General features: G+C 43.6%; 1 protein-coding gene across 1 annotated transcript; it reads right to left on the reverse strand.

The window, feature by feature from the left end:
* Positions 1-12,493: 12,493 nt before the first annotated feature.
* On the reverse strand, positions 12,494-14,006 carry LOC146198596 (adult-specific rigid cuticular protein 15.7-like). The gene is made up of 3 exons (XM_084592622.1): positions 13,995-14,006; positions 13,481-13,579; positions 12,494-12,889 (listed from the first exon to the last, which is right to left on the reverse strand). Exons 1-3 carry the CDS (start codon positions 14,004-14,006, stop codon positions 12,494-12,496), a joined length of 507 nt encoding a protein of 168 aa, XP_084448748.1.
* Positions 14,007-15,975: the final 1,969 nt, after the last annotated feature.

Raw genomic sequence — 15,975 nt, forward strand, 5'->3', positions numbered from 1 at the left:
TTTATTATTTTTTTTTTAGTCTCCAACTACGCCAATTCCATCAATGAATGCCTTTCTTTGCTTTAAATCACTGTCTTCTTTCTTCGTCCGCCTCCTTGCGTCCTATAGATGACCGTAGTCTTTCCAAACTTTTAATTTCCTTCTTCCTTCATGTAAACGCATATGGCAAAAAAAAAAATGAAAAACAGAATGGAAAGACTACAGATCGAAATCCTAACGGCACTCTCTTCCTCCATACTGCTAGAAATTGAAGCGTGCAGCACACACGAAGAAATACGACAACTGGGTCCATTTTGGAGCATTCGTTCTCAGCTTCCCATACCCCGTGGCAGGGAAGGATTAATGACTACAATATGGCTCGAAGCCGCGCCAGCTGTCTTTAATTGCGCGTAGCGAGAACGACGTTTCAGAGCGCACCATTAACGCAGTCGGCCGAAATTGTGCCGCCGTCCTCCAGTTCTACTCGCTAAACTTCGTTCATTCAGTTTTTTCAATGCCAAAATAAGAAACAAAGCGCGAATAATTCGTTTGCTATCTCAACAAAGCGCGAGAATCTCCACGAGGAAACCAACAAATGAATTGATTTCCACATTCTTTATATTTCTAGTGCATGGGCGCTATGGCAACGGCACTTAAAGCGTTTTGCATAGCCTTAAATAAAATTTTGCTTGTATTGTACATTAGCATCTGCACTGCTTGTACGCATAATCATAAAAATCAGGTTGTTGTTTTTTTTTTTAGTGGTTTTGTTCCGGTTGGCTACTGTTACGAAAGCTCTTGCTTTTACAACCGTTTACACATTTGCGCAAGTGCAGCGTTGCACACGTCTGTGAGCAACGGGTTTCCATTATCTAAACCACAGCAGATCCAAAATGAAACGAGCCTCCAGTGAGCAGTTGTGAAAGCGCGACTTTTGTGTAAAAGAACAGTGCAGCTTTCTGCTTGGACTATAGTTGGTTCATTATGGAGTTTATAAATGCACGCAGTCCGACAGACACAACAACAAAAGACAGCACATGGGCAGGACAATCGCCCTTCCTATTTATCAGCTGCCTTTCATCGTCTCTGTCACGCAGCATGCATTCCCAGATAGCTTTTATAGAAAACCTCTACTAAGTGCATTTATTATCGTGCCCTTCAATAACCTCCTTTAGGGCCATAGATTTTACACGCTAGCTTCGACAGTGTGCCACTTCGGAGGAGTCTACTTAAGTGTTTGATACCTTAAGAAAACTGTTTAAAAAGTGCAGCCGGTTTAAGTAAGTTGGTCAAGTGTGCGAAAGCAGGTCACGTTTCATTTCGCTTTCGGTCGAAGATAGGGTTCAAAAGCCACTCGCAGGCAAAGATAGTCGAAATCTGACGGGAGACCTAGCGGTAGCTCACTATAAACGTTAGGCACCGCTCAATGCCCCTTAGGGGAGCAACGCGATAGCAGTGTGTTTGGATCCATTTCCCCTCAGAGTGAACTCGTTGGAGATGACGACATGCAGAAAGCAGCGCGAGTGTGTGCTGTAGTTTAACACGCGGATTGGTCGGCTGAGGCGATACCTACGAGGCCCTGCCATCGTTTCCTGCGATAATTCGCGGGAAACGAAGAAAAAAGGAATGAAACAAAGGGAAAAAAAAAAAGAATGAAACAAACTTAGCATAACATTGTAACGCGTGTGAGTGTGTGCCTTTCTTTGTTGGTACTAGTATACTGTTTCTTCATAAAGACCACACTACTCGAGAAATCGCCGAGGCTTTCCATATTAACCGGAAGAAAAATGTTTGTGTAAGTAAAACGTCCGTCGCATTGACAGAAAAAGAGATGACCATGCTGCACAATGGATAGTGCGTCGGCAGTTTTCACCACGTGCGTGTGATGGGGGGCGTTTTACATGTGCTGATATATTTTTATATATTTTTATAAATTTTGACTATGCGCATGTGTCATCAGTTGTCAGTTCTGCGCCGTCGTTGTCCACTTCTCCTCTTTGTCTCGTCTTTGCTGCGCACGTGTATTACTGTCCATCATGGTTCAGCAACTCGTCCAATCAGCCGTTCTTCTATAATTCCTGGATTCGAATCCACTTCGATCCATTCTTTTGAAGACACATGCCCCTTGACTATGTTTATGAAAACATGTGCGCAAAGTGTGCCCGCAAAACGTGGGAGCAAAAAGTGTAAGCAAAACATGGAAGCAAATTATAACTTGTGATATGAAGTCACACTAAGACAAGACTGGTAGTCATGAATGTGTACGTAATAAGGGTAGATGAAGCATAAAACCTCAGTAATCTGCGATTCGCTGGTGACAATGCCTTGCTAAATAACACAGTTGATGAACTGCGAGTAATGATTGATGATCTGGACAGGAAAAGCAGAAAGGTAGGCTTGAAAATCAATATGCAGGAGACTAAAGTAATGTTACTGACATTCAAGTGGAAATTAATAAGAAGAAATGGGCATGGGCAGGACATGTAGTGCGAAGAGAGGATAACCGATGGTCGCTTAGGATAACATACTGGATTCCAAGGGAAGGAAAGCGTAGCAGGGGGAGGCAGGAAGTTAGGTGGGCGGATGAGGTTAAGAAGTTCGCAGGGGTCAAGTGGATGCAGCTAGCACAGAACAGGGCTAATTGGAGAAATATGGGAGAGGCCTTCGCCCTGCAGTGGGCATAGTCAGGCTGATAATGATGATAATTATGATGATGATGATGATGATGATGATGATGATGATGATGATGATGATGATGATGATGGTGGTGGTGGTGGTGGTGGTGGTGGTGGTGGTGGTGGTGGTGGTGGTGGTGGTGGTGGTGGTGGTGGTGGTGGTGAAAGTAATGTTCAAAAGCCTCGGGAAGAAACAGCAGTTTACATTACGTAGCGAACCACTGGAAGTAGTAGGCGAATATATCTACTTACGGCAGGTAGTAACCGCCGATACAGACCATGAAATGGAAATAACAAGGAGAATAAGATTGGGATGGGGCGCATTTGGCAAGTACGTTCAGATTATGACTAGCAGCTTACTGGTATCGCTCAAGAGGAAAGTATAAAATACTTGCATCTTACCTGTAATCACCTATGTAACTGAAAGGTGGACGCCAATGAAAAGGGTTCTACTTAAGTTGAGGGCAACGCAGAGGTCAATAGAACGAAAAATGGTAGGGTTAACATTAAGAGACAGGAAGCGGGCAGAGTGGGTCAGAGAAATGACGAAGTTAATCGCATTCTGGTGGAAATCAAGAAGAAATGGGCATGGGCAGAACATGTAATGCAAAGAGAGGATAATCGATGGTCGCTTAGGGTACCAAACTGGGTTTCAAGAGAAGAAAAGCGTAGCACGGGGTGGCAGAAATTTAGGTGGGCGGATGAGGTTAGGAAGTTCGCAGGGGTAAAGTGAATACAGCTAGCACAAGACCGGCCGGGTTAATTGGAGGAATATGGGAGAGGTCTTCGCCCTGCAGTGGGTATAGACAGGCTTATGATGATGATGATGATGATGATGTAATGACAAGTGGTATGTAAATGTCATGTTATGCTTATTCATGTCAGATGAGTCCTTATAGTTTAGTCATGAGTCAATAAGATCAGAGATCCAATGTGCATGACTATGGTGTCCATGACTTGTGTATGTCAAAGTCGTGAGTATGACTAGCGTCTAGTCATGACTCTCAAATGGGCTGAGTCATTTCACTCAAAAGTGCAGAGTCATGATACTCCAGGAACTACTAAAGAGCAGACAATGCACATGCTTTCGCATTTCTCCAATGCAGATCTCTGCAGTGCTCTCGAAACTTTTTTTTCTTGGAAGATTATAAGTCCAGGTTTCCCAGATGCCTCGCGGTTTTCCATTTACCCCGTGAAGTAAAGCGTCTGCACTAAATGTTCTCTTGGCCCATTCCTCGGGCGTATACATTCCACCAAGCTGAATGCAGAAAATTTGGACGACGCTTCTATCTGCGCCGTTAAGGGCATAATGAGACAGCGTTCACAACTCCAGTGTGCGGCTCCTGTCGCGTTGTGACGTCACTGTTCACGTACAGTACACTTTGCTACCCACTTAACACTCATACGTTAGTCTGTGTCTCTATTATCTTACACATACCCAATAGCATACAGTCACAAGATACCACGTTACGTCAGAGGCCAAAACGATATAGACATAAAGCCCCTCTTTAACTAAGCTGTTCAAACGTGCCTGCATGGTTTACGAGAACACTGTGTCTCACTCGGGATCCAGGAGTCCCGGTGGGTTCGAATCCCATCTCAAAGGAGCAACCTGACTTGGCAGCTCCTACCATATTACGTCGTCTCGTGAAGTCACAGAACCCGCTGACCAATTATTGCCGATCTTTTTGCTCACAACGCCCAAAACGCCTGGTTTTCTGGAGAACAGGGGCATACAATGATATCGCGTTAAACGTAATTAATATGGTAATAATAAGGGTAATTTCTATGTTCATCACTAGATGCTGCTCAATAATAAGGCTTCAGATAAAAGAAAAAAAATGAGAAGGCATATTTCAATGTTAATGCAGTGAGACTGAGTTGAGTGATGAGAAAACTTGGAAACAATCACTTGTAACATATGTTAAGCGAACACTGGGGAAAACGGGATCGAGTTTTCGTTTTTTAATGAGCATTGATTCTATAGTTGCTTGTGGTTATGTTCATGCTCCTTCGGCAGCAGAGGATGCAAAACAGACTTTGTTTGAAATTCTTCAACCACTTAGTTCGAACTAAAGGCACCTACAACGGAAAAAAAAACTACGTAACGAACGTTTTAAAGCGAACGGTGGGTAGCTAAGGCATTGTTATCCACCCGCGATAAACTTTCTCAAAGCACTCATTTCAGTTTCTAAAACGTTCAGTAATGGTGACATCAGTATTTATTGTTCTTTCATTTCTAGCTTAAAAACATTCGGCCGCTGACCCAAAGGTCGCGGGATCGAATCCTGAGCCACGTGGTTGCATATCGATGGATGTAAAATGGAAACACACTCATGTGCTGCGTGTTAATCGCAGCCCGCTACTACGGCTCCCCTTTCAGATTATGTGTAGCTTCGACTTGCAATTTTTAGACAGTTCAAAGAGTGAGTATAAACTTCAGTCAATATCGTATTCATACTATGTTATTATTTATGGTCATACACCCTTCATATGCTTTTATCAATAAACAGTCTACAGAAAACATTTAGACTCTCTATAGCTAGTCTATATATTTTATATGAACAAAAAGGAAATTAAGGCAGTTATATACAATGTGTATGGGTTGTCTATACATTGTCTATAAAGCTCCTTTGTTATGGGTGGATTAGATAGGAATCCGTCCCACCAGCGTCTTTGGATCCCCAGACACGTTACTCCTATAAGCCATGCCGCCACGCTCGTTTACTGCTCAGTACTATAGCTATCTTGGGCGGTCTTTTACATAATGCGTAAGTTTACGACTGATGAGATACGTGCTATAACTGAGGGACAAATTGAGGGGTTAGTGATTAAGCGAGTTTCAAGGCGCATGTATGCTAACGAGGATCCGCAAGATAGGTTGGCATACGGGAGCCATGAATGCTGCCGCGTCATATTCCTTAAAAGCGAAGGACCATGGTACAGTCGTCCAATATATTAGTTTTGTAGTCCGACAGATAATACTGGATCTTATTATTCTATTTCCGAAATTTGAGCTTCCTAAGCGCATTCCTCATTTGAAAAAAGTGGCTGAAGTCCACACCGCGAAGCTCCTCCCACGGACAGTGATCGCTATGTTGAAATGCTTGGTGACGTCACAGAGCGGCACCTGCCACCGCATCGTCTGCTGCTGCACCGGCGCCAATAAGCTGCCGATACATTATACTGTGTCCGCACTTGCTAACGTGACTCCCAATAAATGCACTACTCAACATGTTTCTGAAAACAGAACAGAGACTGTGGTGAAGCGCGATTTAGTTGTCCAGGCATCCACCTTCGGCGCGACCGCCTCCATCATACGATGGCAGCACTGCCCCCACCGCCGTAAACACCACCACACCGGCCGCGAGTTCCGCGCAAGCCGTCCGCGCCAGCGACACGGAGGATCCCTTGCGCCAGTGTCATAAGAGCATGCTAAAATTTGTTCTTACCGTAATAATAATAGGCCCTCGAAATAGGAATTTTAAAAATGAAGGCTTCATGTCAAATGCAGACCCATATGAAGGGAGTTTTTGCTCAAAGCCGGTGTGGTGTCCGTGTTCTTGTACGCTAGCTTCGCTGCTAAGGCGTCGCCGAAAATAATCACTTTCTTTACTACGAAACAGTGGGGTTGACAGTAAAGATATTTCGTGGTCGAGTGGTCCAGTTACTAAAACGCCTTCCTGATTAATACAAAGTTCCGTCCGCTATGGCTTCGAAGCAAAGTAATTTAGGACTAGCGACGATTAGGGTGGCGCAGACAGCCAGTGCGCCGTCGTCCTTCGCGCTCGCGGGTGCCGTTTCTGTAAGCTTGCGGCATCCGGTGCTGTAAGACCCATGAGCTTACCATCTACTTTCATGACGCGGCTAGGGCCAAACTTAAGACTGACAACGAGCAGCGTAAACGATGCTGCTAAGTGGGACGGCCGGGGTATTGGGTGCCTCGACCACGGAGCAAGGTTTCTTGCTCCGTGGCCTCGACACAGTGCGCCACGCCCTATGCTCTATACGCTGCTGCGCTGTTGAGTGGTACCCGACGATTCTATAAAAGCGCCGTCAGACGGCACTATATGCATTGCGCATTTTACGTGTTGCATTTGAGACATATTTCATTGTACAATGTGTACGCTGTTCGAGCGGGTGAGCTCGTGCGCTTTTTGTACTCGGCCGCCGATATGCACCTGAATCCCGCCCACAGATGCTGCTATTGCCTAGGTTAAAAAGCGCTAACAGAAATCGACGAAAAGTTCGGTTTGCAGTAGTCTCGATAAGCAGCATGATAAGCAGCTGTTTGGCCAACATCACCGCTGCTTCGCGTTACCACGGTCCATGCTGCTCGTGCACAAAACATGCAGCAGACAACGCGATGTCGGCCTATATCGTCACCGGCTGCGCCGGTTGCCACATCAGCAAGATGTTCACGAAGAAACGAAAATACTAGTTTTAAAATATCTGCAGCTCTGATGCTGCTGAAACTTTAAGGTTTAGTTGCTTGGCGCATCAGGAATAAGACGTAAAAAAAAGTTTATATTACAAAATTGGTGTCATGACCCTTCCCCGAAACACTTCGCTGCCCACATTTTCTTCACGAAGTTCTTTTCCTCGTACCTTTAAGCTGGCAGCGTTTAAAAAACCACCTGATGCTTAAAATTCCTGCTCAACAATAATTTCGCTTCGAAGGAACGTAACATAAATTGACTAATCAGTTGGCACCCAGTACAAGGTATAACACAGTATACGGATTGTTCGAATTTACACTTTAAAAATATTTAAAACAAAGCACTACACAAATGTTTTTTTTTTTTGTACAATGAATATGGCCAGGCGGGCACTAACTGGGAGGATAATTATCATCATAATGTCAGTAGTTAATTGAATACAATAATTACCTTCTTTTTTGTGGCGTTATTTATTGCCTCAGGGCACCAGTAAGGTATGTGATGAAGAATGAATAAATGATTAAATGAATGAATAAAGGTTGAGTGGCTTTATGAAGCCCAGGAGTGAGCGATGATAAGGTCCCTGCGTCGACGGGATATAAGAGGCAGGATTGCTTGCCGTATTCGTGTCAGTTTCAGTGCTGGGCAGTCCCACAACAAGTGGTGAATGTCGGCATCGACATTTTCGCTTTTACAGATCGGACACCCTAAGCAGGGATATAAGTGTCGGAAGTGAGACCACGTCCGAGCGACAACTGGTGTGAGGGCACCACCGACCCGGGTCCTCCTAAGCGCAACCTCCTCTTGACGGGTGAGACCGCAGGGGAGGGATACCGCACACGAAGGGATAAGAGCACATGTGCGGCGACGGAGGTTTTTTTTTTTTTTTTCTTGATAAATGAAGGGCAGCGTCGTCCACTTTGATGAGCATTGATGAGCCTTGGGTCACGAGGCAGGTCGCTAAATCTGCTTGACTTTGGCAAGGCAGAAAGTCCCGTGAGACCCACTCAATACGTACTGACAGAGGGATACGCGCTGAAAGCTGGCATATGTCTGGACATATTCTGGAGCAACGGTTGACACGTCGGAGCAAACTTATTGTTTGAAGTGTGTCAGTGTGAATGATAACGTGGGCCGCAATGAGCATGGTTATGGTAGCCATACAGCAGAGTGCCTCCTGAACTGCAACGAGCTCAGCGCAGAAAGATTAAGTGGTTCTGAAAGTTGAAACGTGGAGGTCTGATTCAGGCTAGATCTCCACGGACAGCAGAGTGCAGTTTTTGCTTCACAGCCTGGTACGCTTGCATCCACGTACACTACAGTGGATCCTTGAGGCAGGTGAGCATCTTACTCTTCAAATCTCTGACGAAGCGACAATGCCGAGTTGGCAGACGTTGGTCTGCGGTTATCACCTGGCTTGTTGTCGTCTAAATCTCGCCTGAACTGGCGCAGGTGGCTGATGAATAATGAATGACAGTTGTAGACACCCTCAGTGCTTGCGTGGAATGTGATAGATTAACCTTAAGTCTGCGAGCATCGCGGCGCTGCTGCATCAGCTCATCCATAGTGTTGAGCTGCGCATTATCTTGTAACTCTACGACCGGTGTGAGTCGTTGAAGCCATGTAATAGTCCTCATACCTTCCCTGTTTACAGCTTCAAGGTGATCATATTGTGCTCTTGTGAGATTCTGCAACTGGGCTTGGTAAACAATACGTGGCTGCAGAACCGTCCTCACTAACTGGCGTGCAACAGACGAGGCAGCGCCACCCGTTCTAGACGCAGTTCTTGTAATCAAACTCATAGTCTCAATTGCTTGCTTTTAAGTCTGAGAAAGCCAAGCAGTCACTGATCCTAATTGGTGAATCGTTAAGCCCAGAATTTTTGCGCTTGGACTTTCTAGTAGTGGGGCGCCTGATAGACAGAGACAAATTGGATTTGCAGTAAGTTTACGGCGTCCCCAGCGGTTGGCGACAGGCGTGTATGTAGTTTTTATTATTATTATTATTATTAATAATAATAATAATAATAATAATAATAATAATAATAATAATAATAATAATAATAATAATAATAATAATAATAATAATAATAATAATAATGTTATATTATCATTTTTATTCTTTTATTAGCTTTTTATTCGCTGCAGTTAGCATGCATCTTTATATTGAAAGCTTACAAATAGTGGCACTTGATAACTATTCTATCTTGTAGAATCTTGGCAACGCGCTTATTTCCTGGCATACGCGATCCAAAATTTGAGCCTCATCCGTTTAATTATGCATGCGAGACCGCGACATTTGGCATACAGCTTCTCCCTGGTGTCATGTAAACGTTGCGTACGACGCTCCGCCTAAAAAAAAAAAAAAGTTGAGTGACAGGCGAAAGTTTTTACCAGGTAACCAATCACTTGAAGAAACAGACGAAAGGGAGCGATGGGTTTTGCTGACGCAGAAGTCACCAGCCTCACAGAAAGGTTTTAAAGACAAGTAGAGAACGCGGTCTTAGTTCTGTCGTGGACTTAGTTGGCTTGGAGATTACGGGACGACAATGCAGAAATACATTAGTTATCACAGCGACGTTTCCAAGGAAAAATTGGTGAGGCGCAATTTAGTTACTTTGCGTAAGAACCGGAAAGCAAGCAGTGATCTTCTTTGTAGCGGTAATAACAGCAATAATAATAATAATAATAATAATAATAATAATAATAATAATAATAATAATAATAATAATAATAATAATAATAATAATAATAATAATAATCAATCAATCAATCAATCAATCAATCTTTATTTAATGTGCGCAGGAACAACCATGTGGTCTTTGTGCTGCAGCACAAAAAAAAAAAAAAAATGAAAAAGCCCAAACATGTTTACACACACAGAGAGAACACAAAAAAAAAGAAATAAATAATACATGAAATGAAACTGAGACGAAAAGTATCACGGAAATTAAGCAAACAATGAGTATCATCACTTATATACACAGTGAGAGAATTTTTTAGCACACCAGGAAATAAAGAAAAAAAAAAAGAACGGTAGGTAGAAGAGAAAAAAAAAAAAAACAGATGACTGACATTGATTATAGTAATATAGAAATATACATAAAATAAACAACCATTCCAGGCGCAACAAGTGCATGGTACTTAAAACACAGGCTAGAAATACAGAATAATACAATAAAGAAGTAAAATTGAACAAGGGACAGTAAGATTCGAATATAAAGTTTAAAGTTGAAATATAAGCAAGAAACGGATAAAAAGTAGTTCAAGATACAGACAGCATTGAACAGGAGAAAAAGCAAAAAGTGAAGTAAATACAATTTAAGGCTAGAAAGTGGGAGTTATATGTGATAAAGTACTATTTAGAATACAACGCTACGAACATCCAATGTAAATGAACAGAGCGAGTTTTGGAAGATGTCAAGGTGAGGACAAAAAGAGTTAAATAACCACTGCATCCTGTCCAGAGGGGAGTGGGAATGAAGAGGAGAAACCTGAAATGGTCTGAATTCCCTCATGCTCTTTCGCGGAACGCGCAGTAGGATGTACTCTAAGAGCTGAGGGCACATAATGTGGCCATGAAGGAGTTTGTACAGAAATATGATATCAAGTCTGATACGACGGCAGTGAAGGGAAGGAAGATTCAGTTGGGCGCTCCTGGTGGAGCGAGAGGGGGAAGTTGCGAAAGGAAAGCGATAATGAAATATCCGTAAAAATTTTTTTTGTACTCTGTCAACCTTGTCCAAGTTCGATTTGCAAGTGCCATTCCAAACAACCGACGCATACTCCAAGACCGGGAGGCATATGGACAGGTACAGTTTTAGGAACGGAAGTGGAGTATGGAACTCTCTCGAAAGTCTGCAAACGAATCCGAGTGCGCGCATAGCCCGCTGAGCAATGCGTTTAGTGTGAGAGGAGAAGCTGAGGGTGCGGTCAAAAAGTACACCAAGGTGTACTTTTTGAATAATAATAATAATAATAATAATAATAATAATAATAATAATAATAATAATAATAATAATAATAATAATTGCAATTATACTTAGTGGCAGTTAACAAAGTTCTCCTGAGAGCGATGCGAGGATGAGTAGAAAGGAACAAGTACCCAGCAAAATGGAGTCTGTGCCTTGCCTCCTCGGGAATGTGAAGAATTCCCTGCAGTTTAGGCTGATCAAAACTCCATTCTATATCCAGATGCTCAAAGTGCACGCTTTTAGAATGCGACAGAGAACATGTAAGACAAAATTGTCACTATTAGTCAAATTCATAAAAATGTCTTTACGCGCATTTTTTGAAACACATGGGAGCCTACATGTAGGCTCCCTATGAAATACGAGACCTCCGCGCCATCTGCCGAACAAGACTTGAAGCATTACATGTACAACTTGTTTATCCACTGCGCTGGGGCGCTTCCTGAAAGAGGGTTAATTAATCACTAATGATCACTACTTCGTGTGTACTCTTTCACTAGTTTGCCTCTCCCTTACATCTTGTGGCCTTGCATGCTCCGCTGAGAGTTGCTTGCGAAACGTGTGTCGACAGCACGATTGAGCAGAGGCTCTCGCAGCATTGTGCCTGCAAAAGTCTATAAACCAGTACACGACGAGGGTGATTGGGAAAAAGAGACGCTGCCAAGGGGCATTTTCTGTCCTCTGCGTCGTTGGCTTGAGCAATACCAGCGTCTTCAGAAAGCGACCTTATAGCACAGGACTCAACATAGCAAAGAAATCGATCGTCAATTTTGTCCCATTTCCTTCAGCTCAGCAATATTGCAACACAAAGAATTTATGCCTACGCCATTTCTATATAGTCTCTTTAATACACGTAACATTGGCTTGTTATCCCGAGACCACGGTAGAATGTAAATACTTGTGCGTCTTTGCACACAAGTCCCGTGGAAAAAGCCAGCAATAGAGAGGGAGAGAGAGAGCACGCGGTTATCGCAGTGTGTGTAAAGATTTTATTTACATTTCACGCACAGCGCAGACACAAGCATTGAAGTCCCAAAATATCACAGGAAGAAATGTGCAGATATTTCACTAGCCCTAACAAAGCCGAAACAATGAGGTAGGGATGTCAATCTTTTCCATGGGTCCGAGAGAATAGAATCGGAGTTCTTCGGGGTTATTTTCGCTTAGTGCCTCATATATGCACGTCGCTGAGTGGAAAAAAGTTAGAACCGAAAAGTATTACTGGTGATCTGAAAGGAAACTGAATAATCATGACTACTTGCCGTCCAGATCTGGACTAGCTCGCATATCCACGGAAGTTTATTTCACTTCAGAAGGCCGACAAGCTATATGGTCGGCGGAAAGAAGTAATTCGATCTAATGCGAGCACATCTGCGCAGACCGTAGCCCGGATCTTTCGACGCAAGTTCTTGGCGACCGCTAAAGACAGTTTAACCCCGGAAGCCGCCGTAGCCGCCGTATCCGCCATATCCACCGTGTCCATAGCCACCGTATCCGCCATACCCACCGTGCCCATAGCCACCGTATCCACCGTGTCCATATCCGCCATATCCACCGTGTCCGTAAGCGGGGACTGCTTTGCCGTGGGCTGACAAGTACGGCGCCACCGCCGGTAGGCTGGTCTTGGTGCCTGGCTCGTTAGTCTTGACGACCGCGCGGAAGCCCCACTTGTCGGCGACGTAATGCACCTGCCGGTGGCGGCCGTCGATGTCACCCAGGTAATAAGAGCCGTACACAGGGCCGTATGCGGAGCCGGTCTCGTGGCGCCCATTTACGGCACCGTAGCCGTTGACGATGTCGTAGCCGAAGCTGTAGTGGCCATGGTCCTGGATAGAGGGAACGTAAGAATCATCAGAATATAAACGATCGGCGAAGACAGGCGCCGGTTAACAATCCTTAGTCAGCGTTTCGCTGATTCCAGTTTCTTATTGTGCGTATGCCGCTTATGATAAAGAACACGTATAGAATCAGTAGCAGCAAACTCTCGGAAGTGCTTCAAGCGGTATACGAGCGCGTAACAAAATGAACAACATCGTTTGTTTGCTGTCCAAAATGGCACTAACACAGAGGCTGGTTTACAGCTCAATGCTTTAAGAAAATTAAGTAACAACATTGAGTTAATTGTTATTGAAGGAACAGGCGACAACACAGTCGGTGGAAGAACCGGTGTATTATATAGGGCAATTGAGGAGATGTAAAGGATAATCAAATTGCCCTACGTTTCGAAATAGAAAAAGTCAATGAAAGTAATTGCCCGTTTATGCTGCCCTTGAAGACTTTCTCCTTAACGAAAGTTTCAGGGAATAGCACGAGTAGTATTCATCGCGTTTCCGGAGAAGCTAGCTGCGTCATGAATAGCTATTCTACGGCTCTAAGCGTAAATAGTAAAAAAAAAATAAAAAAAAGAGACTACAAACGTTCTGCTTCCTGTACGTCCTGCTAGAACCTCCGTGGTGTCCGTGTCCACCGTAGCCTCCGGCACAGACCAAGGCTGATAATGCGAGCAGTACTCCGACCTATATAAAAAAGCAGGAAGTGGCAGACAAGCAGCTCGGTGTGTTTGAGAGTACCAGATATCCAGGTCAGTAAACCACTAAAAGAGGTGCCATGTTCCACGGACCTAAAATAAATTAGACTGTCTTATTATAAGGGTACATACATATAAGGGTACATACATTATAAGGGTACATACGCAAAGCACATGCGATTTTAGTTCACAGGATCTTCGCTTTCAGCAGCTACCTCATAATGGGATAGCTGCTAAGTCGGTTGTAATGCTAAACGGATAGGCTCGAACCCAAGGTTCAAATTCTGGCTCTTGATATAACGGATTAAAGATCGTCGGTCTCTTCTGCCATGGTCTAAGAGCGCGGCTATACGGTTCACTTTAGCACACCGGTCATAGCCAGCGCTGACTTTACCGCGGCTCACCTGAGCGATCATGCTGGCAGTAGCGTGTGCTGGAATACCTCTGACACTCGTCAACGGGTGACGCCTTTTTATATGACAGCTGTGAGCCAAAGAACTTGTTCTCGCGTGGATTTATTGTAGCTTTTGTAACGGGCCACGAGCTTGCCAGCTATTACGTGCTTCAGAAAACACGCCTTGTTGCTTTCAATAGAGCAGCATTTAAGTCGGCCATGGCGCACCTATAGCGGAGCCTTCCGCATTGCTCCGATGTGGAACGTATATGCCACGCATGAGGGAGCATCAAACGCGCCACTTGTCCGGTGACCTTGGCAGACAGCGGCCGCAGGAAGGCTTTGCAGTGCTTGACTGGACTGACACTTCCCGCTCCGAAGCCAAAACACTCTTCATCGCATTAAACTCTTTTTACCACTCGTACGGTTGGTAGATGCAGAAAAAAAATACATACGTTTCGTAATCGCAATTCTCAAAACCACACTATAGACTACATGGCGCAATACCGAAAGCAAGCTGTTCGGAGTGAAAAAATTAACACATTTAATTTCTGTCTCAACGCAGCACGCAGAAGACAGAGACAATAAGGAGCGACAACAAAGAAGCACCGAAACGTAACCAGCGACTGTAATCACAATAGAAAAAATTTTAGTCTTGAGCATGCGAAACACATGAATACTTCTTGCCCTTCCCTCTTCGTCAAGTAACAGTTGAGGCAGGCTAAATTCATTCTAAGAGGTGGACTACCAGCTTGTCTCTGAACCCAGTGGAAAGCGCACTGCGATATGAACACCTCATGCCCGTTATCATAACTTGCGCCTCGATAAGTTTTCTTATTAGACAATGCTGGTAGTGTTTCAGGATCACTGTGTTTTATGTTCAGTCTGTGTTAAACACTGCGCGAGACCTTTAAGCGCCGCTGGCCACCGGCGCTCCAACGAGCATGTCGTAACAAATTATATAAATTTAGAAATGCGACAACAGAATAGGCGTAATATTGGAGGTCCGGAGAAATATACATATATAAATATCAAACATAATTTATAAAAATATCACAATCTTAATTTTACTAAAGTTCTTCAAACAATGCTCAAGACGTAGGCAAAAAATGATATAAAAAAATGTTGCATTAGTTTGTTGCTTGTCAAGTTACGAGAGCTCAAACTTGCCCCTTTTTCAGCATCGGCAAAGCGCACTTCAATGTCTCGATGGAGGTCTTGAAGCAGCTGCTATTCCGTCCACAGCTGTAATAAATTCGCGAAAAGCCATGTTTAAGACATAGTCGAAGCCCTGAGTAGATAACCAAACCGTGATATTCTTTTCTTTTTTTTTTCTTGCGCTGCGCATACTAAGAATTCCGACATTGAAAAGTAAATAGCATGACATAAAAGCATAAGCCCAAAACAGTTTCAATAAGAGAGTACAGACATTCTTGTGGTTGATATTTCCTATCAGTGAATGGTATCATAAATATGCCAGGATATGCATTAGTGAATGCTTTCTAAATGTAGATTTTGATCTCCTTTCGATGGTAGAGGTTCAACACAACTTGTGATTATGATACTTCCGCTTGTTATTCTTGTAGTTTAATGTATAACCCTTGCTTTGCATCTGTAATTGTACTCCTAACATCCGCTGATAATTTAAGTATACTCTCTTTGCACTTGTGCTTTGTACTTGTGCTTTGTACTTGTGCTTTGTACTTGCGCAAACCAGACCATGTGCGTTCTATCCATAACGGCCAGTTTCAGAGGTTCTTGGACCCCTGTCAGTCTGTTCGTAGCTGCTTTTCTTTCGGAACATTTCCAGGATGCAACTTTTTGGTGAAAACGTATTGCATTTAATTGAAAAGAACTGTGAGGTGAAGTGTATAAAGACTATTGGGACTGCAGGAACCGAGTCGGATGCACGAAACGATTTCAAAATTATTTTATTTCCTTTGTGGGTCAAAGATAAATCCTTCTTGTCATCTTGGTGCGGTGGTAAGACG

Source organism: Amblyomma maculatum, chromosome 2 (assembly GCF_055883805.1).
Source record: "Amblyomma maculatum isolate TAMU_Amacu chromosome 2, ASM5588380v1, whole genome shotgun sequence".
In the NCBI taxonomy this organism is placed as follows: Eukaryota; Metazoa; Arthropoda; class Arachnida; order Ixodida; family Ixodidae; genus Amblyomma; species Amblyomma maculatum.

Bases quoted from the DNA above. Each gene is read 5' to 3' on its own strand.
- LOC146198596 (XM_084592622.1), bottom strand. The intron at 12,890-13,480 runs GTTTGTAGTCTC...CCCTCTATCCAG, and splicing joins GGACGTACAGGAAGCAGAAC to GACCATGGCCACTACAGCTT.